The sequence below is a fragment of the Charadrius vociferus genome, unplaced genomic scaffold (genome assembly GCF_000708025.1).
Source record: "Charadrius vociferus isolate BGI_N301 unplaced genomic scaffold, ASM70802v2 scaffold828, whole genome shotgun sequence".
NCBI lineage: Eukaryota > Metazoa > Chordata > Aves > Charadriiformes > Charadriidae > Charadrius > Charadrius vociferus.
In genome coordinates this window covers 1,116,139-1,138,164 of record NW_009649708.1, presented here as the reverse complement: position 1 = coordinate 1,138,164, position 22,026 = coordinate 1,116,139, and the positions used below count along the sequence as shown (strand labels likewise).

The following is a 22,026-nucleotide window of genomic DNA, read 5'->3' as shown; positions in this document are numbered from 1 at the left end:
CCCCCCAAGGCACATGTTGCCACCCCCTGTACCCCAAGCACCTGCTAGCAATCCCTACAGTCATGCCAGCTCACATGCCATGTCTGCTGCCCTGCACCAGGCCCGGCCTGCCTTCCCCTGCCGCCAAGCACTGCTTCCCTGCCAGGCTGCAGCAGCCAGCCCAGAGCTCCCAGCACCACAACCACATTAGGTGAGTCACAGCCCCACTAGCCCAGGCCTGGCTCACCAGCCCCAGATAATGTGCCAGAGGCACATGATGGAGCCAGCGCCCACAGGGTGGGCACCTGTAGCTCAGCCGACACATGCCCAGCTCAGGGACTGGGCACACGCTACCCTGAGGACAGACAGCAAAGAAAAGGACCTGCTCAACAGCTGAACCAGGGGCTTTGGTCAGGGGTTGGAAGGGGGGCAAGAGCGCAGGCCCAGGAGGGAGCCGTGCCACCCAGTACCTTGCCCCAGGGCTGGTGAACTTGGGTGGGAGCAGACTTCTTGCACTAGGCCTGTCTGTGCCTCCCCCAGCTCCAGCCAGCTGTGCCCGGGCATGACTGCTCCCAAAGGACCAGCACTGCATCCACCAGCCCAGTGGCACTGCCAGCAGCTTGCTCCCCAGCAGTGTGAGCACCAGGCTCTGCCTCTGCCTGTTCTCCCTGGTACCACGGGGCAATGATGGTCCTGACTTCCAGCAGTATCTTCCCACAAAACTTTGGGGTTGCCTTTTCCCCTCCAGCTCTGGGCTGCCAGGGAAGCCACCACCCCATGGATCTGCTGCCCAGAGCTGGTGCCCATGCCTCTAAGGACCATGCTGCAAGGTGGAGAGTCCAGGAAGGGACCCGCTTAGGAAGGAGCTGCCTAAATTAGGCAGGGATGGGGTGGCTGTGGCCACTGTTCCATTCAAGGGATGACCCCACCCCTATGCAGGTCTACTCCCTGGCGTGGTGGAGTAGACGGGGCTAACCCAGCGTGGAGCTGAAGCCCTCCAGGATGGGGAGATGGTGGCTCCCCCGAATGGGGCAGAAGGTGGTGGCAGCGGTGCCTTTGGCAGCCATGGAGCCCACAGGGTGGGGAAGGGCCTTAGGAACCGCCCTGCCCCTCCCCTGCAACTTGCCTCCAGAGCAAACACCTATTGCACTGCCGCACCACTTGTGTTCAATGCAGCTACTGTTAACAAGAGTGTCTCTCCTTTGGTGTTTGCACTATCAGGGGGGCAGCAGCAGTTCAATGTTTTTTGCATTTCTTCCTCAAATACTGGGAAAAATATCCGAATATATCATCCGGGAGCATTTCTGAGGTTTATTTGCCTGTGGTACTCAGCTATTGCTTGTGCACTTTGGGTTTTCAGCACTCCTTCCTCATGCTTTTCCTGGGAAACGTCTGCTGCTGCATGTAAGGATGTGTCTGGAGAAGGCGGAGGAAGGTGGAGAAATCTCCATCTGTTCTGAGAGACCACGAAAAGTGGTCCATTCAATTGGACACTACATGCACTGCAGTTCTCTGCTTGATGAACGAACCAAATATTCAGTGCCATTACTGCATCGCTACTGAGCAAAAGCAGAAATAAGCATAGTCCAAGTGCAGAAAGTGGAGAAGTTCTGCACCTCAGTAGAGAATGAACTTTCATCTTAAGCAGTATTCAAAAATCCCCTTTTTCCTCACAGAAAGGACTTGAGGAGCTCTCACCAGATTTAAAGGGTTACAAGAAGCTTCAAGTTGAATATATTATGTTTTTCTCTAGTCTCTGCTTTCCTAAGATCTGCTTCTAAGCAGCTGGTCACAGCGAGTCAGGTGAAGAAACCCTGCATTTACCTACAAGCTACTTATTTAACCTTCTGCAAATTAAGATGCCATCAGTTGCCACGTTGTCAACTCAGCCCTTATTTCCAGTCCCTGAACAAAACCTGATCTCTTAGGCAACCTGTCTCGGAAGAGTGCTAGAAGCAACAGAACTAATCGAGAAGGAAAAAAAAAATAAAATAATAACACACAACCATGTTCACACACACACAAAAGGCTAACAAGTGGCAGGGGGAAGGACTCTGCAGACCTCATATTGCACATGACTGCAGATCAAAACCCTCCCCCAAACCCTGACTGCATCCATGTGCTAATTACGTGACCCTGAAAAGAAGCATCACTGGGCACGGCAGCAGCTACAAGTGACAACAACATACAGCCTCCTCCAAAATTCTCACACACAACCTATAAATACTGTTCGCCTTTTATTGAATATTCAGGTAAATATTTCACGTTAATACAGGCTACATAAAGTAGAGCCACTATACGACATGAAATTTACTCTGCTTTTCCTTTTAAGTATGTAAACAATTATACAGGTATTTACCACCCTAAAAGGTTGAAATCATGTCATCAGCTAGTTCTCTGCTGCACACAAGGAGCATTCAGTAGCGTTTAGCCAAAAGCACTAGTTTTAACTGATTTTTAAGTTCAAAATGGCTAAACTAACTGGACAACAGAATCAGTTTGTATAGGTAAATCAATTTGTTCTTATACAATGGGCAATCAAGTTTCTATTGTTACAGCCCACAGAAAATTGCTTAGTTAGGCACATAAAAAATCCCCAGGCTTCTTCAAGATCATAAAGATTCCCAAACAAGGCTAAAAAAGGATAGACCCCCTTAAATCAGTTGACGTACTTGAGATGCATGTTTCCAATGTGAGGTGCCCAGGTGCCAGGCCAAATCTACAGCAAGAAATAAAAAGACAAGTCTATTATGAAAACAAATAAAGGTTCCTTTAACAGGGCATTTAACCACTAGAGGGCAAGCTTAAGGCTTCCCCATAAAATACAACCAGACTGTCCAAAGGGTGGGAGCCCTCTTCAGCTCTGGCCAAGGTTTGACTGACAACCTGCAAGATGCCAAGTATGGATATAAACCTTCTCACTTATAACAAAGCCAATTACCTAGCTGAGCAGTCTTGAAATGCTGCTTATTTTACCTGAAAGGTTTGGTACAGATAGCGCCATGTATTTTTTAATAAACACACACGCACTGTAAGGGAAAAGTCATGCAAATGATCTCAATTGCAGCATCAAAGAACTGAAAAAGATGTCACCTCTCCAAAAATGAAGAAAAACAAAAAACCAAAGCAAAACACCATAAAAATCCCCAGGTAAGCAAAGGTAGAAAAAGGGAGCCACGCTACCTGCTGAGCATCGGTACATTCTGTCGAGTTCTGGACAACCTTGATCATGGGATTCCAGGCAGGATCTGGAGTATGGAGCCCGTTAAAGAGAGGGCCTCCTGGGCCATCCGCTAGCTGAGGGTGTGAGGGTATTAGAGTGCCACCGTACATGGAAATCGGTAGGCCCTGAGGGAAAAAGAGAAAGCACTGTTGGTGAAGGCAGCAGTGGTTGTAAAGCACATTTGCCAAGATGACAGAGGCAGTTCATGTCCATACATAACGTTCACCTACCGGCAAACATCTCAGCACTGTGAGGAAACGGGGCATTACTGCACACCTAGGCTGAGTATGGAACACGGTGACTCTTCAGAGCTTGAGATTCAGGTCAGTTTACCCATTTTCCTGAAATCACACCTCGCCAGTATGCAGCAGACTCTGCACAGTGCTTTCAGATGACCCCGGAATGCCAGACACAGGATCTGTACACAGTGATCTCGGTGCTCCCTCCTCTCCCCTCTGCAGCACGTGATAACCTTGATGCACGCAGGGCTGCAGGCAGGGGCTGCACTTCAGAAAAGCCCGTATACAGCTTGAGCCTACAAGACTCCGAGTTGAAGATTTTCTGTAAGTTGCTAACAGCCATCTAAAATATTCTTCCAGTTCAGAAAGAGCAAGTTACAGGGCAGCTTTTTGCAATTATGAGATTTCTTGCCCATGTTTGAATGATTGCTGCTCTGCAATTTAGAAGATCCCAAGAGCACATGCTACAGCTACTTCTGAAACATACTGTAACCAGGTCTGCTGCTGAGGTCATCGTCCTGGACTTTCCTCTAGTGGTGGCTGAGCTGACTATAGCTTGGCTACATCCATCTGCCTCAAGCTACTTTCCAGCATTAACACAGAAGGCACAGACATACAAGTAGTCCTCTCATCCTGCCTCTTCCTTAAGAAAGGCATGTAGTATTCATGGGCATGATTTGTACTGAAAGCACTAAACAAACCTTTAATCAGCCTCAAGAGCTGAGCAAGCCTTAAGAAACGTTTCTGAGAGACTGAGCCTCTGAGAAAGGAAACACTGGAGAGTGATGGAGGCATTCAGCTACTTGACAAGAGAACATCTGCAATCTACAAATTCTGGTTTTGTTTAAATGTACCACTGGTCTTGGGCACCTTTTCTAGTCAGTACTGGGATGAAAGGAAGTTCAGTACTAGGTGCGGCAAGCAACAGTAGGACAGGTGCATACATACAGTGTAAACAGGCAGAACAGGAGATAAAACAAAGAAAGTCCTTGGTCATTTTATAGACTAAATCCAACTCTCGTAACTTACTTTAGAAAAATCCACAAAACTATTTGGCATAGGTTGGTGGAAGATATTCGAGGGAGCCACTATTCCAGAATCATCTCTCTCCATTGGCTGATGCTGAGAAAACGTGCCCGGGTCCGACAGCTGCTGATGCATTGGATGATTTCCAATGACAGGCTGAGACCAACCTGACAAACCTTCTGGAAAGGAGGAGATTGAAAATGGCTGATTACAATTCATTCAAGATACTCTGGATTAGCATTCAGCAGCTGTACACACCTACATACAAAAGCTCCTCCAAAAACACACAGCCGCAGAGGTACCTAGGGCTCCACTCTGAGCAAAGACAGAACTTCTGCAGCCTACGTAAAGCGGGAAGATACCTGCAGTTTTTAGGCTCATAACCCATCACAGACAATGCCAACACACACAGTCTGATCTGTAGCACCAAGGGAAGAGTTAGCAGGCAGCACTATATAAGGCTAGCTACGCGCACACACTCCGACCTCCTCTCAGGTACCATAGGAACACAGAAAAAAGTTACACTTATGACAGGGGCGAAAATAGGGAAAGAAGAGTGACAGGTGAGGCCAGGCAAGTTTGGCCAGGCATGTGCTGTCTGCACATACGTTCCTCTCGGTCCTCCAGACAAGCGTGGAAATAATGGGGACTACTAGTAACTGCAAGGTTCAGGTGTCCACAACGAAACAGCTAACGTCCAATAAACCCCCACGCACTGTCTGTGGGCACATACAAGCTTTTCTTGAAAAAAAAAACACAGAAATGCCGGGACACTAAGTTAACCAAAGTATGGAGGGCTTCACTGAAAAAATATAACAAATACAGGACTATTAAACATTTGTCTTTAAAGTTACCAACGGAAACACTTTATACCTCAAGTGCTGCAGCTGGAACAGGAGTCACCCCATACTATTCAAGAGTCATGAGGAGATCAATGCAAAAATCAGCATCCACAACTTTGTGTTTCTGGATGCATTGGCTGTACTACAACTAAAATTTTTAAATGTTAACGGAAAGCAAGCTAGAAACTTGGATGGAGGCAGTTGTCCTTTTAGGCCAGGAGTCAGACTTGGAAATGGACCCCCGTAAGAGACAGAAGTTGTTTACTTTCTAAATTCTGTATCATTCAATAGACTTAATACGAAATTTCTGAACTGTTCTCAGGGTTTACAAGGGCGTGCTAACAGATAATCTAGGTTGGCTGAGAACCACCCACATTAGGAGTGAAAACCACATCGCTTTCATTGATAACACACTCTTGCACCACTGACACCAGTTTTCCCTTCACAGGAGAGTTAGTTACAGACTGTGGAACTTTATTCCTCCTCCCCAACTTTCTTTTCAAATGTAGTGCTTCCAAAAGGCCCTAGAAGTTTCTTTATGCCACTCCAGGCTGCACAACAGGCTTACCAGATACACTGTTAACGCCAAAGGACCAGATACCGCTGTGACCGACAGGAGCTGTGAAGTTGGTTCCTAAGGGGGTTGGAGTGACAGATCCTCCCTGTCGAATCCTAGCAAGCCTTTCTGTCCCGATGGGAGGGGGTACTTTTCGATCTTGATTGGCGTTACCCGTTTTTGGCTGGCCCAAGTTAGAAGGTGCAGAAGCAGCTGACAGGGGTGAAGATGATCCTGAGGAAACTGATGGAATAGGAGATTCACCTGCTGAAAAGAATATTTCTCTCGCTTAATTACATGCAAAGCACAAGCTAGTGAGCATAAATGCTACCCGCTCTATCCCCACAATGTTATCTCAAAGCAAACGATGATAAGGTTTTAAAGGCTTTTTTTTTTTGGCAAGCATTCTTCAAGTCTTTCACAGAAATTCTGTTTAGAGTTTAACTCTAAGATCAACATTGTAACACAAATGCTTTCAGCCATCACAATTGTGTGATATTCTCATGACATAGCAGTACAAATTAATTACGAGAAAGAATAAGAAACATGGAAGAGTTTCAGGAAGAGGTGAAAACATCAGCCAAAATACCATAAATAGCTAATAAACAGTCTGGTTTTGGTATCCACCACTTCCAGCAGAACAGAAATTAGACAGCTTCCCAAAGCCGCATGTGTAACATAAGAGCATAAATCCCACCAACTTCAGAAGAGTCACTGACTCTTCTTGGGCAATCCAACTTCCTTCGAGCACTCACTGAAGCATTTTGGTTCTTAAGCTTAGAGTGGCAATGAAGTTGCATGCAGTGACACGAAAAGCCTCTTTACTTATGATTCTGAATCAAAGACCCATATTTTCTGTAAAGCTACTTCCATGTTCTTCCCATTAGGAGGAAAACCCACTGTTACCTCATATGATGCTTAAAGATTTTGGAACATTTTCAGTAAAGTGAAATAATTTCAGAATCCCAATTTAAAAAAAAAAAAAGAAAAGGCAAGTATAACTTCAAACCATGGCAAACGTGACATTTTCACCTAATATTACACTCATACTATTTAGAGGGGAATGTTTAGCTGCGTATAATCACCTCCACTCCCCCACAGCTTCATGCCCTCTCCTCTCAGAGCCTATGATGCCTGGGTTTTTTGCCCAAATATGCCTTTAGTAATGCTAGCAGAACTAGTGGCATTTTACATGGGAAAAAAACCCCACAAAATAGTACAGCTTGGGATTTGCACACATCCTCACAGCTGCTAAATGCAATTGGATTTTGTGCATCACTGGGTAATTTCCCCTCAAGTTACAAATCTACTACAGACAATAGCTATGAATTTATAGTTAACTAAGACAGACCCATGAAGTTCCTACATGAATTTGTTGCGCTTGTCCAAGGATGTGGTGAAAAATGCTGTCTGTTAAAGCTGGGAGTCCCAACAGGCGCTGGCCCTTGAAGGTAAACCCGTGCTCCTTGTATGTTTGCTGAAAAGCCTGTCAAAGGACCTGAAGAAGTTGTAGAGCTGTTGGATGGATCTAGAGAGGGTAAGCCTGAAATAAACATAAATTTGATTAAATATCTCTCTTTGGGAACCTGCTTCAAAGCACCAGAGAGAGCTAGTGCTCCAAATATAATTAAAGCATCTCATCACCTTTGGGGGTATCTGCACATAGCAAGTTCATTTTACAGGTGCACGATTCTCCCTTTGAAACCAACAGAAGGCATTTCTGTATGCTCTCTGTTTTGGCCTGACATTTTAACAAAAACAGCCACTGGTCACTGAAAAGAAATGATCTGAGCAGGGAGGGCAAAGGAGGAAAGCTGGGAGTGGCAAGGATCTTTGGTTACAAAAAAAGCCATGGAAGTCAAACAGAGCTCTGTGAAAGTCCCAGGGAAATCCGGCACCAGGGAAGTAGTTCGCTGCAGTACAGTTTTTGCTGTCCTATAGGTACAGTCACGTGTAGGTCAAAGCATGCTGTGTCCAGAGAAACAGGGCTGGCGAGGCACAGCACAACAGGTGAGGGGGCTGCCTTCTACAGGGATGTGTGAGAGGAAGGGAGAGATGAAGAGAAAGTTCAAAGTCCCACAAAAATTATTAGCAAGGGGGAATTACAGTTTTTTAATAAGCCAAAGCTTTTAAGTACTTTTCCAAAATGTTGTAAAAGCTCTTTATCACACGTTATTACCTGAAAGCAGAAACGGGCATGGCCATATGTTCACCTGAGTTTTGGGTTTAGTTTCAAGGGCCTATTAAACAAGACTAGTTTCAAAACCATTCAAATATTTCAAAATGACCACAACCAGGACCAGCCTATATTGCTGCAGAGCAAGGCTGAAGGTTGTACCTACTCACACCACAGCAACCTGCAAACAGCAGTGGTGACAGGCAATACCTTCGGCCATAGACTAGAGGCGCACCTTTCATTGCCTGGATACATTCTTGAAAGCCAGGTATTTCCCCCCTACAATATTATCAACCAAGTCAACCTGATTTACTGCTCCCAGAAGTGCCAGTTCCAACCAGCTCACCTTGACAGAAATGACTCACTGGGTTTGAAGGAGGTATTCTTCTCCCTCGCCCCACCCCAAAGGTTAAAAACCCAAAGTCTCCACTACAGACAAGGAGAAATAAATCACCGCCACTACCAGAACATCGTAGTGTTCCCTCAGATGAGGGAACCTCAGTGTGGGAGGACAACCCTTCAGGCTTTGTCACAGCACAAAGTGCAAGACTCCATGGCTACAAGGAGGGTGCTAATGCCTGGGCAGGCTGCCTGTAAAGGCAGTTTGATTGACCTGCGTTTGCCTAGAGCTGCCGACTGGCCTCCCTCACAGAGCCTAGCTGTAAGCAGCCTGAGGCACCTCCGTCTGAGGGCCCTCCCTGCACATCTGCCATCTGTGCATCTAACTCTCCATCCACAAAAGTCAACTCAGAGGTAGTCAAAAGGCCTCTATGGTGACACATTCCACCACACGAAGTTTCCAGTGGGATAACGAACCACCGAAGATCCCAAGCCATACAGAAGGGGTAACAGAGCTGCTGCTGCCCTGAAAGACTGCTGGTTTCCTAAACAGAGAATAAGGCAGAGATTATGATAAAAATAGCTCTACTGCAGAAGATAGATGCCCAGCTGTGTCTTTTGAAGGTGTGGTAGGATGGCTACACAGCTTTCAAAGTGCAATGACTGGGCAGTCGAGACCAGTTCAGCACTGCTGTATATCTTCCACAGGTTGAAGGAGGTGTGACGGCCAGAGATGCATTAATTAAACAGAGTAGTGAGTTTTCAGGTTATATAGAACACCTTCTATGATTAACTTGCCTTTCATAAAAGTGGATGAAAAAAACCTTTGCTCAATATTAAAAATGGCTTCTATGAACAATGACTTACAGAATTTCCGTTTCAGTAATAAGCTTCTTATTTATGGACTTACCAACAAAATCAGGTTTAGTAATACTAAAACCTTTTGCAATACCATACTCTGCAGTTACTTGGGCCATGAATTCAAACTCTTCATCGTGCTCTGAAAGCGTAACAGCTTTCAAGACTGGTGTATCAATCTTACGGACTCTGCTCAAACTTCAGTTTATCAAAGCCCCCAGGCACTTCTGAAGAAAGCGGTTACTGCAAGGGCTACCTCCACCTTTACAGAAACTGCCACAACACTTGACTACTCCATGTAAAACACGGAGCCCAGCGATTTCATGCAACTTCATACTCATGTGCTGCTTCCTAAGATGGCATATTCCAAGTTCGTGATACCTTTTAATTGCACATGAGCAAGGTCCCAAATCCCTTCTTAAAGGTAAAAAGTAACAGACTTCTTTTGGTCATCTCCATAACCTCTCCAAATGGTTGGGCTACACCTGCCCTCAATCTGCTAGAAAGAGAGATCTACAGCCCTAAGTGAGACAAAAGGCCATTTCCAGAACAGATCCACAGCCAGTGAGATCTGCACATGTATCTGTGACTCAAAGGAACCAGTGAATCAGAGAAAACCCAAGCTGCAACTGAGCTTGCCCATGAATAGGAAAAGCAGAGTACCTAAACTCCACCTTGAGCTGACTCATGTTAAGAAACAGCTGATTTTGTGCACAATCAGATTATATTAAGTCTGCACCAAATCAGCTTAGAGGTGATCACCAAGAGATGTCAATTTGTGGAAAAATTTGCCACAGCCCAACTGTGCAAGACAGGCACAAAGGACAAACCTCTGCTCTGTCAGGTGTAGAGTCACAGCTGAGATGAGAGGATCGGTGTCCACCTGCTTTAAAGGCCATTACTACTCCCTCTCATCACACAAAAGTGTACTGAGTTGCCAGGCAAGGTCCAGACTGCTCCTTGTCCACCGCACTGCTCTTGGTGAAAGCAGAAGCCAGCAATGACTGGTGTTCCCCCCACTTCTCAAAATCTCATGAAACCTGCCACCGAACCCTATGGAAACGGCCAAGGTAGGCCCCAGATCAACCCATCTCGGAAGTCTGTTCCCTCAGGAAGAACCAGTGAACGAGATGGGTGGACCAGGACCACACTTACGGTCCAAGGTAAGGCATCAGTGAGGTCCTCAGCCTACTGTCCCCGCTCCTTTCCTCACTATCACACCTTCAAAACAGCCCCTTCTCCCCAGGCTTCCCCAAGTCCCCCTCACCCTGTGTGACAGACAATTTAGACTCTGAAACGAAGGCGATCAAAAGGAGCATTAAGTAGAATGACATTAAATGAATCAAATAAGGACCTGACTAACCAGTCACCTCCTGCCAGGCAGAATCCTAGCGGCACATCTACCTATTTGTAGTTTTTCTTCACTTTGCAATATCCTACTCAAATTCCAACTCAGAAAAAAATGTGTTCTGTCCAAATTTTTCTGTGCTTCAGTTGAGAAGAATTTCACACTTTTCTTCCCCCAAGTCGACCCCATGAGCTCTCCCTGGATACCTATCTAACCTTCCTAACAAAGGGAAGAAACAGATTTAGACTACTTTTTAAATACTTACAGTCATTTAAGGACATACAAAGGATCAAGAAATCTTTCCCAATGACAAACAGATGACCTTAGCATAAAGGAACAGCAAAATTTTTTGCTGCTATGAGAAGTCTGTGTCAGCCATCTTTGTACACACAGGATGCTATCATCAGAAAAATCAGCAGATCCCCTTTTACCATAGGCTTCCTTCCCCAGGGGTTATTCCAGCAACAGCCAACTCCCAGTTTAAAGCACTGCAGAGAAAAAGCTGAGCCAATGTAAAGTGTTTCTGGAGTTTGTTGAGGAGATACTGGCAATTCTTTAATTAGCAGCCTATGTGACGAACAAGGTCCAGTTACTTTACCTTCCACAGCCTTAGTTACATCTGGTTCTGCTTACTGCACCGGAACTGGACGTCACACAAGAGCTGTAGGTATTCGCTCGCTTTGCAGAGCTATACAGCCTAAATTAAACTATTAAGAAAACTACAGTCATAGCAATCATCCCATTTTGTGGTTAAAGCTAGTCAGAGAGAAGTGTTCTGGTTTTCAGAAGTCTTGCACATTTGTAAATCAACTGAGAGGAATGGAAATGCTGAAAACCTTCTTTCCTCACCACCACGTCTTCCAAATACCCCCTTCTCCTTTGGTCTGAAAGTCAAACTACTTGACTTTTCCCACTCCAGCATTCAAGTCCTGAAGCGTTAGCCCAAACACATAACATACACTGTAAAAACAACTTCAAAGCAAGGCTCTCTAGCTTCAAGGCACAATAAAGCCATTATGGCAAGACTGAAGGGGAGAACAGGGTGGCACAGACTAGATCTTGAGGGTCGCTTCCAGCCAAATGGGTGCAGCCAGTTGCCTGCAACATAGTTTGAACACTAAGATGATAATAACCCTTTAGGCAGAGCACAGCAAGGGCAGGGAGCTCACTGTCAGTGTTCCTAACCCTTTTCAAATAAATGCAGATATGCTTGAACTGCTATACATAACAGCAGAAGCACAGGAACTTCCTAATAAAACATACCGTGTACACTGATTTCCCAAAGCACAACATAAGCTTATCAAAATCCCAGAGCCACACCAAGAGACAAGAAGTAGAGAGTTTACCCTCCCCGAGTCAAGCTGGAGTCTCAGATAAACTATTGAACAACTGCATGCAGTCACTCCTGCAGCTGAAACCTATCAAGTCCTGGCCCTGCTGTTTCAGGTTTGGTATCTCCTGACCCTATGTTCCATTTCAACCTAAATGCTAAAAGCAATGCTACTCTGAACTCTAAAAACAGATGGAAGCATTCCTGTGTCCTACAGAGGACAAACAATGCAATGTCTGCAATGGTCCCAACACCTAACATCCTAGAAGAGCTGAAGAAAAGAGGAAAAAAAATTATCATCAACATTTTAAAGAGCACTTGGAAAAAATAGGCCATCCTTGTTACATTAGTATTCTCTGTCATTTGTAAACTACTTCTCGGTTTGAGATGATTAAAAGTGTAATGGCTGAGAAAGAAGTCCATCCAATGCATGATCTTAATGACTTACCTACAGGACTAGTCGAAACCCGCTGGGAAGGTGGCCTGAAACCAGGAGCCTTGGAGTTGTCAGGATGCACGTTTTCCACGTGTCCTAGCACAGAGTTATTCAGAAAGGTAGACTGAACAGTGAAAGATGCGTCAGCTGCTGCTCGGGTAGAGAGTGGACACTCTCCCCATCCTTGGTTAGCTGGCACCTGGTTGCTATCAAAAAGACTACTAAAGTGATTGAAGAGCGTTGCTGGCCCAAAGGTAGGAGGCAATGATTTGTTTGCTGGGTTAATGTGCATCTGAGAACCGTTCATAACGTTCATGGCTGACGAAAGCTGCACTGCAGCAGGTGGACCTTGGGAAGGTGTTAAAGGAACTTGATTCGTAACAAAAATAGACTGAGGATCTTGGAGGTTTGCATTTGGTACCACTGAATAGAAAGAACCTCTGGACTGCATCCTGTGAGTAACTCGAGGTGCTGGTACAGCTACTTGAGGTAAGTTACTGTTGTCCTGATTATCTGCAACAACTGACCTGGGTGACGCTAAGCTTAAAGGAGCAGTTTCTGAGCTGGATGAAAAAGGCATCGACATGGAAGGATTGATCTCTGACATGCTGGTTGGCAGTATTTCATCTTGGACATTATTTAGCGGTGCAGGGCTGCTTGACGGGCGAGTTTCAGTGACTCCCGAGCTGCTGCTAGCTGTCATACTGCAACTACTTGCAACCGAAGATGTTGCGCACGCATGTGCAGCAGCTTGGTCTGGTGTTGACACCTTCTCTTTGGGTGCTGAGACAGCTGAGAAGGAGTCTGCTTTAAGTGCAGAATGCTGCATTTGCGGAGCATTAGATGGCAGAAATGCTGCGGGCACTTGCCCATTGTTTGTGGGGGCAGAAGAAGCTGAAGGCAGAGTGCTGCAGGTGCTCGTCACAGTGGAGATTGCTGTTGCTGCAGCACTCGTCTTGGGAACGCAGGCAAACAACTGCTTTCTGACTGAAGAGGGAGTCCGATTGCTGGTTACACACAGCGGTTGGGTGGAAGCAGCTACAGAAGAGACAGTAATGGGACAGCTAGAAGTAGCTAATCCAGGAGACTCCGTCTGTAAAATATTTCCATTCTGACTACCTACACGATTTGAACTATTATGCTTTGGAGAGCTGTTTGTGCTGCCAGGGTTAACTGGTCTCACTGGGAATGGTCCCCAAGTGTTTGGTGAAGGTGAAAAGGTTCCTCCAAATTGGGCCATAGGTAAGCGAGGGTGTCGGATCTGTTGCATAGTTTGGGCAGCCAGCAAGGCAAAATGAGGGTGAGAATAAGCTAGAGGAAGAGACACCGGAAAAGATGAGCGCACATTTGCTGGGACATTCTTGTTTAATTTGTTAGCAGGCTGGAAAGTAGATAGTGTTGATGACTGAGATGTGACTAGGGGTGGTGCTCCGAGAGGAAAGGAGTTCTTGTTTGAAGCAGTTGCAGTGCTGACTCCAGAAGAAAAGTTTGCATGGATTGATTTGGTACTCGAAGCAGGTGTTCTTATATGAGTTTTAGGAATCAAGTCTTCCAGTTCCTTGGCAGGATCTTGAATAAGGGCATTGATGAGTTGCACTGCGTATCGCGTTGATTCTGTACCACCCCTAGATTAAATACAAACATATTTATCCTTTGCAAAAGGAAACCCCACTTCGTGCAACATTCTGTAGCCTCAAATTTATACTGATTTGTAAGTCTATTGCATGTTTACTCCAATACATTATTTCCTGACTTTTGCATATCTTAAGGATCATCTTTGAAGAAGCAGACTTTCAGCATATCTTGGCAGCAGTATACATGTTCTATCCTAGTAACAAGAAGCTAAATATGTGCTATCTTAAAAAGCAAACAAACTTCTTAATAAATGACATTGTGGACTAACTCGAGACTTTAATTTCTAGATACTGTACCTTATAGTGATCATTCTCTCTCCATTCTTATCTTTTTGCTTATCAACATCAATATGGGCACCAGTGACATCTTGAATTGCTGTGATGTTGCACCCACCTCTTCCCATGATTCTAGATACAACAGAAGCTGGGACAGACAATTTCTTTGACCTATATCACAAAGATCACAAAACTGTGAAATGTATTCAAACTTTAAAGGCATATCAAAATCCCTTGCTGTCTGACAAATGGCTGAAGCAATATTCTTAAGTTTCAGGGCAGCAGTGGTTTTCTGCTGGTATTTTTTTTTTTTTTTTCACTCTTTGAAGCCTCTCTAAAAGTCCCCCACTCAAATAACTCATCATCCTCAGTACCTGACAAGGATTTTCCAGAAGCACTTATTCCACCACTGTTGTAACACAGATGTGTGTGCCTCATGCTGCTTCAGAAACACTTCTGGATTTTATCTTATCTTGTGTACCTTCAAAGTCAGACAAATCCTTAGCTTATCAACCTAATTTTACATAAACAGCACTGCTTCGAATGTAAAAGCCCACGGCCTAGCTACTTTGACTGTTTATAGCAAGGGAGAAGGTGGTTTTCCAATGTCTTCCCAGTGATCAGCTCTGTAATAGCACTTGCATTCACAACCCTTTTAGTATCCACCTCTCAGACCTCAAGATATGAAAGTTTATAGATGGCACTACACAATGGTGGATGGCAGATGGCTAAGTTGTGCAGTTCTGTGATTTAAGCAGCTGCTAGAAGCCACTGTGAAGGCAGCACAGATTTTCAGAAGCAGGTTCACTGTAAGGCCACAACACTGTAACCTGTGTGTTCAGCATAATAAATCAATTTCAGATTTTTCTAATTTATATGGTATTGGTGGGTCAGTGCAGGCATACAGTTCATGTCTTTGAACACCAGCTACAATTGCATCCAGTCCCCAGCCAAGGTCTCCCTGGGCCACTGCTGTGCCCAGACTTTAAAGGCTGGATGGACCTCTTAAGCCCATACACCACTTTCAGGCCTTCCAGTGCTGTGCAATAGTTCCAACACTGAACAATCAGAGAGGATTCAAAGGGGTTTCAGAAACCACTGTGATCACAGTGCAGGTGCCTCTAAACACTGGACAGATCCCCACCACCCCCCATAAAGCTGCCAGCTTCACCTAGCTACTCCAGTCTTGACAACTTTTTAGTAACTTGATCCTCAGGAAATTGTTTCTCTCTTAATAGGACGTAAAGGAAACCTACTTTATTTTCAAAACATCTAAATACAGGGAAATGTTCTTAAGCATCACCTCTTCTTGCCAAGGTGTTTTTTCTTTCCCCCTCTTCTGCCAGGACAGCATGCTACAACCCTCCCCATCCTCAGAAACCAGTCCTCAGAGCATGCACGCAGACCTCGTCCCAGGGCTGTTCCATGCATTGAGATTTCTTCCCCTCTCCACTCCCGAAGGCTCCTCTCTCAAGCTAGGCATCACAGCCACTACCTCCTGAAACCAGAGCTTCCATCCTCACTGAACTTTTAAGATACGCCCATGTTACTCACAGGGCTCCTAACCATACCTTGGTCTGCTTCCACCTCAAGCCCACTAGGAACCCCACGCCACCACCCATGGAGATGTTCCTCCTCCAGGAGAGGTCACCCCGGTGCCCAGGCCCATGCCCACCCATCACCCACTGCCGTTTCCCTCCTTACCCGCCAAGCTTGATGGTTTTTACCTTGAGAAGCGCCTCAAACAGTACCTTTTTGCTCCTGAACAGCAGCGCCCTCCTCTCTGCAGCTGAAATTGCTCAATCGGTGTTGGCTGCAGACTGTTGCTAGGGGGAGGGTCTTTCAAAACTCTGCCTACTTGCCTGTCAAGGACAGAAGGGATGTTTTCATTGGTCACTGCTTTGATAAGCATCCCTCCTAGCAAGGCTGGGGGGGGTTACTCACGGGGAGAGGGGAGGAGATTCTTGTTGAGACCAGGAGAGACTTTAGGAGAGGAACGCATGCAGCTCCTGGGTATTTTGCATACACATCTAGTCGCCAAAAAGCTCTTTGGCAGGACGCATGCTTCTATCACACAGGGCATAGCCACACCAGTGCAGAACACTTGACGGACGTGTTCTTTATGACGCAAGGCCCAATTCCCCAGGGATGAGGAAAGGCTGGGGTTTGGATGCCACCTCCAGAACCCTACCATCTCCAGCAGAAGAGCAGACAATACCCAACCAAGCAGCTGAGTTGAGCCTATGAGACTCAAGAGACCCAGAAGGAGAGACAGAGCAGCTCCAGGGTCACTGGTGGGGTCTGTACGCAGCCCTTGGAAAAGCCAGCTGCCTGTTGAATGGTTTCATGCCTGCATGACTCACCAAGTGGTGGGCAGTCTGCAACCATACATTTAGCAAGGCCACATCACAGTGGAGAACCCCGTGTGTAAACCCAACAGATGGCAGAGGCCAAACCAAGTTTCTAAATGTTCAACCACTCAAATTTCCAGATAAAACTGCCTTTTTAACCCTTCTTAAGAACGGTCTGTGGCTTCCACTAATCTGAATGCATTAAATCCTCTGTACACTTATGTTCTTCACATGTAGCCTAAAAATCTCTAAAATGAGCATATTTGGTCACTATTATTGCAGAACACAAAAGCAGGAGGCCATAAGTGCACCCAAAGCATCTGACACTTGTATGTACATGCTGTATTTTTTTTTTTGATAAAGGGAACCAAAAAAGAAAAGCCAGATGATAATTTCTTGTTACAAGAAGTAGGCATCACAAAAGTTACAGAAAAGATACTGGGGTGTTAATGGGCTTGTAATAAAACCCAGTACATCTTGAAAGAGAAAGTTTGCTTTACAGAAAATCTTTAAATCTAATTGTATCTCTAGCACTCAGTTTAAAGTGACAAATTTTTCCATGGAATCAGTGATCAAGGTCACTGCCCAAAGCACAATGAATTTTTTTAGCCTTGAAGCAATCATCCATCTCTCCTCACATCCATCCTGCCTTTACTTCATGTGCATGCAATCATTAGCTATCGGGGCTTTTCACTGCCATCTGCTCCCTCCCCTTTTATCTTATCCCCACATCCACTGAAGTCACAGATAAAGAAAACCCTCATGCCAAATAAAACATTCATGTCATATTGATGCTAAGTTCATGAGGAGTTACTACAAATTAGGACTGCAATTTGTTTTCACAGCACTGCCAGAGCAAGGGGAGGGGTATATTTTTTAATAAATTAATTATACAATTAAATAAACTTGCTGGACATTCTATGTTTGAGAGTAACTTCAAAGCTAAAAAGGTCACAGGCAGTTTTTTGACATAGAATTAAGGTCTTTACCTTCTAACCACTTCTTTCCAGCCTTCTTCTCTTTTCTGGCCTCTTTTTGGACTAGTCAGATTCAGCTTTACGTTTGGAGAGGTCAAAGGCAGGGAAACGGGCTTATAAGCACTTGACAAAGAATTTGAATGACCTTCACCGTCAAGTCTGGGAACAAAAATGTGCTGATTACAAATTACAGAATAAAACGACAGCATTACATTTCTGCAGCACAAAACTACTAACATGAGCTGTTTTCATTTTTATTTTCTACCTGTAACAACTGTTGGGTGACTTCATAGGTAGTTTTTTACCTTTTAGTCCACTGCCCATACCCTTGCTCCAAAAAGTGGAGTGCTAAACTGAATGAAGTAATACCAGAAGCACTAAGGGCATCAGATTAAAATAGTTTATAACAGGCAGTACACAGCCACTTTGGCACACCCTGACTAGGTGTCTATACTGTGTTCTCCTTTTTGAATAGCTTTTTAAGAAAATATACTTTGGTAATAATGTCTCTTCCTCACTAAGTACTTGAAAATGTCTGTTTTTCAGCTCTTATTGTTACAGATTCCCAGGAAATTGCTCCTACCCCTTCCTGCCCATTTTATGTATGAGTAACTGAGGCACAAATATTTGAGCATATTTATGTATTTAAGTCCCAGTGACCTCAATTGGGAAGCAGATGCTCAAATATCATTACCTGTATCACATTTTAGTGATACAAACAACGCAAAGTTTGGTTGAGAGAGAAAAAAAGAAAGAGAGAGAGAAGAGGCAATCTCTTGTTAGGCTAATTGATCTACCTGGAGATGAATAAAAGCAGCACTGGGATCTCAGAAGTTCAGCTGCAGCACTGAAACGTAGGCAGCAATCTGCACAAGTCACTGGAAAAACTAGCCTTATGTGATTTGACCCAGCAAATCTACGGCATAACTGGAAAATTTACAGCAGACCTCATGCTTCAGCTATCCGGCCAAGCATCACTTCTAGCTCTCTGATAATACACCTGTCCAAGGCATTTGAAAGTTCTACAGATAACTTTGCTTGTCCTCAGATAACTATAAGATTGAGGCAAAGAGAACAAGAAAATGCATATGAAATAAAAGGACGAAGACCACTGTGGAATGTCGATTCCAGAGTAGACTTTAAAAGCTTTTTTCTGCTTTGTCTGAAAACGTCTAGGTAAGTTTTCAGAAAAGCATTGTTATGAAGTCTGAGTTTAAAGTTTCAATCCCAGTAGCCTTGTCACCAGCACGTCTATGACTGAAGAATTCAGAAAGAGCAAATTTAGAAATTATTTTCAGACAAAGTCTGCCAAGTGCAAGAGCCAAAGAGCACCTGCAGAAGCTAATAAAATATACTAGCCCCATTTCGATATTTATATATTGTGTTGTTTCTTAGATGTACTTTGTCTAACAGAAGCCCCGCTTCTAACAAGGAGTGAGAAGCATGCATTTAGTTAGTCCTGCTGCAGTGAACTGCACAGGATTCCAAGGCTTTTGTAGGAGACCTTGGACGAAAGGTCCAAGGCAGAAACAATTTATGTTCATGAAACAGAATATAAGACAAAATCCAATTTCTAACATTCCTAAGGGTAATCCAAAACACACACCCAACCACAATGGCTGACAAATCCTCTCATTCTGCACCTAACTTTAATCTGGGGAAAGAAAGAAAAGAAAAGAGAAAATCATGACTCTCTTCCCACCCCCAGACAAGTGACTCAAGTCTGGCAACAGCCCTCTGGCTTACTGCCCTTTTTGATCCCATAATGTTTGCCTTCTTATTGAAGCTGGGTCCTCAGTCAGCTGGGTTCCTGCAAATCAACCCCCCGTACCCTCTCCCCTCCCTTAACGCAGCAAAAAGAAAAGAAAAAAAGAAAACAATGGAGGATCAGGCTCATACTACTTACACGTAAAAATAAGCAAAGATTACAGATTCAGACAGGATCTAAGCTTTTTGATTCAGATCAATGACCTATTCAGAAACTGCTGTTATAAAAAAAATAGCTCATTCCATGGCAACTCACTGATCTTCCAAACCATTCATATGCCCCCAGTACTTTCACAGAGTTCTTTTGACTCTCACCTCTGGCTCGATAAGGTTAAATCAAACTGTCCATCAACCTGGCAGGCAAAATGCTCAGAGTCATCAACTTCTTCCCTCCTTAAGACAAAGAGATTGCAATTCAAACAAGTTAATGATGAAACCATAAAACAATCAAAAGGTAATGAAACCACTTCTGTAAATAGTTTATAAGTAAAGCTGGCACTTCCTTTTAAATTCCCAGCGTATTCACTTCAAAAATCTAATAAAGTTGACAATACAAGATGGATGCTTAAACAGCACAGAGAGAAAACTGGCTAAAGTAGTATTAAAAGCTAGCCAGCAATGCCAAAAAACCTTATCTTTACCATTTTAAACAGCTTGCATTCAAACTTGACAGAATAATTTAATAGCTATGCAAATAAAGCAAACTCAGTCTCTCAAGACTCTGGCAATGTACCAGCTGGTGTAAAGCTTAAGCTACAGAAAATTTACATTGGCATAGGTAAAACCCCATGAAACAAAAGGCAAGCAATACAGCAGTCTTACCTCGTTGGTGTTTTTGAAGCCGAGGTGCTCGTTTTTTCTTCCTGAGAGGGGATAAGCAATGAGGCATAGCGCCGCTCAGAGGAATTTGTATCCATTGTGAAGTTCAACTCTTGGCTTTTACCTCCACTGCTACTTTCACTATTGCAATCTGTGCTATCCAAGTTATCTGAATCACTATTCCCACTTGCACCACCACCTCTTGGCTCTCCATTTATTTTATTTTTATCTGCTTTTTGCTGTGCTAAAGATATATGCTGATCTGGCAAAATTATCTGCATATTTTGAGGAGTCTCTTTTGTTTTATTTTTCTTATTTTTTCTATTTGTGCTGGGGGTAGTCACCACATTAGCTCTCTTCTTCCCAAAGGCATTTGTGAAAGTAGTTGAAGTTGCAGAAATTCCAATTGTAGTTGTAGTAGTTGCACTGGGAGGCTCTATAGGAACTTCTTGCTCCACTGAAAGAAAAACAGTTGATATACAATCAAAACCCACAAAATATAGAAAGTGGTGCCCTGACTGAAGACACTACAGCTGAAGTTTTGCTCCTTGCTGAGCTGTCAGACTATTTGCACTGCATTCAGCTGTAAATCTTTCAAGGAGTGAAAGACTTTTGGGAACAAAGGAGGAAAAAAAAACAGTGAGCAAAGGAGTTTTGCCAGGAATTCCAAGTACAGAGGGAAGAACCAGGGCAGAAGCTATGCAACAACGTCACATTACAAGCAGATTCTCACACCTAGATGATTAAAAGAAGGCACTCCCACAATTACATTGTTCATAGAAACACTTGTTCTTTACCTTCGTCATCATTTTCTTCTTCATCATCATCTTCTTGCAGTTCCAGAGTTTCTTTAGGCTTGTTTTCTTCGTCTTCTTCTTGTTTTCTTTTTTGTTCCTCTTTTTTCTTCTTTCTCTTTTCCTTTCTTTTTTCCCTTTTAGCTGCAAGGGCTTGTTTTCTGCTCTCCTCTCTTGACTATGTAGGAGAAAAGGACCCATATTTAAACATTTTCACACAGATTAAACTATACTTATAATTCAGATCTTCCCTAGAAATCTGGGTGGAGTGAGAAAGGAGAGAGTACAATGAACTAGAATGATTTTGTCACATAGTGAATCATTACGCAGAAACTGGGCAGACCTTCCTTATGTAACAACAGGACTAGTTGGTCCCAAAACTTCTAAGGAATGACAATGAAATAACAACAAAACCAGGTGTTATAAAAATATAATTTTACTGGGAAAAAAAAACAGCAAAATCTTTCATCATTTCAGTCCTTTCTCAAAAAAACATTTAATAACCTCATTTATATTTTTGCACCAATGTTCACGTCTTTGACTCAAAAAGATGTTCCAGGGTATTTTACAAAGAAAAATGCTATAATTTTAACCACTTTTTTTTAATTTATGGAATCAGTCAACTATGCTGTACTGTAGCTTTGCACAGCAACTGACAGGTGCTTAACAAGTCAGCAACCTGGAAAATTTCATAAACTAATATGGAACTTGTTCATCAAAAATTGTAAAAGCCTCCATTAAGAGAGCCCATGAAAGAGTGCTTAAGAATGTCTGCATTACTCTGGGACACTTCACAGTATTCTCCATGAGGAAGAAGTTGATTTTCCCTACCATCTGCACAACTCTGTGTAGCTCATCAGGCAGCTTGTAGGCTCACCTCTGTAACACTGAGTTGACGTCCATAAAATGTTTATGGACTACATCTTACACAATGTATAACATACCATGTATCTCACCATCAAGGCTGAATTATTCACACATTACCTGCACTGAAGTAATCCAAGAGAGCTACGACCCAAGGTAACTATTGCCACATCCAAGCTTTCCTATTAAGGA

The 22,026-nt window shown here is 43.9% G+C and overlaps 1 protein-coding gene across 1 annotated transcript in view; it reads right to left on the bottom strand.

Moving 5' to 3' along the window:
* Positions 1–2,269: 2,269 nt before the first annotated feature.
* The window catches only part of ANKHD1 (ankyrin repeat and KH domain containing 1), a 106,158-nt gene continuing 86,401 nt past the window's right edge, over positions 2,270–22,026 (bottom strand). Inside the window, exons 26-35 of the mRNA XM_009890698.1 lie at positions 20,974–21,148; positions 20,180–20,633; positions 17,603–17,749; positions 14,284–14,433; positions 12,365–13,977; positions 7,232–7,408; positions 5,878–6,129; positions 4,471–4,646; positions 3,163–3,327; positions 2,270–2,698 (exon numbers count right to left, since the gene is read on the bottom strand). Of these exons, the coding sequence (XP_009889000.1) occupies positions 2,639–2,698; positions 3,163–3,327; positions 4,471–4,646; positions 5,878–6,129; positions 7,232–7,408; positions 12,365–13,977; positions 14,284–14,433; positions 17,603–17,749; positions 20,180–20,633; positions 20,974–21,148 (3,369 nt within the window). The 3' untranslated portion in view covers positions 2,270–2,638. The remainder of the gene's footprint in view (positions 2,699–3,162; positions 3,328–4,470; positions 4,647–5,877; positions 6,130–7,231; positions 7,409–12,364; positions 13,978–14,283; positions 14,434–17,602; positions 17,750–20,179; positions 20,634–20,973; positions 21,149–22,026) is intronic.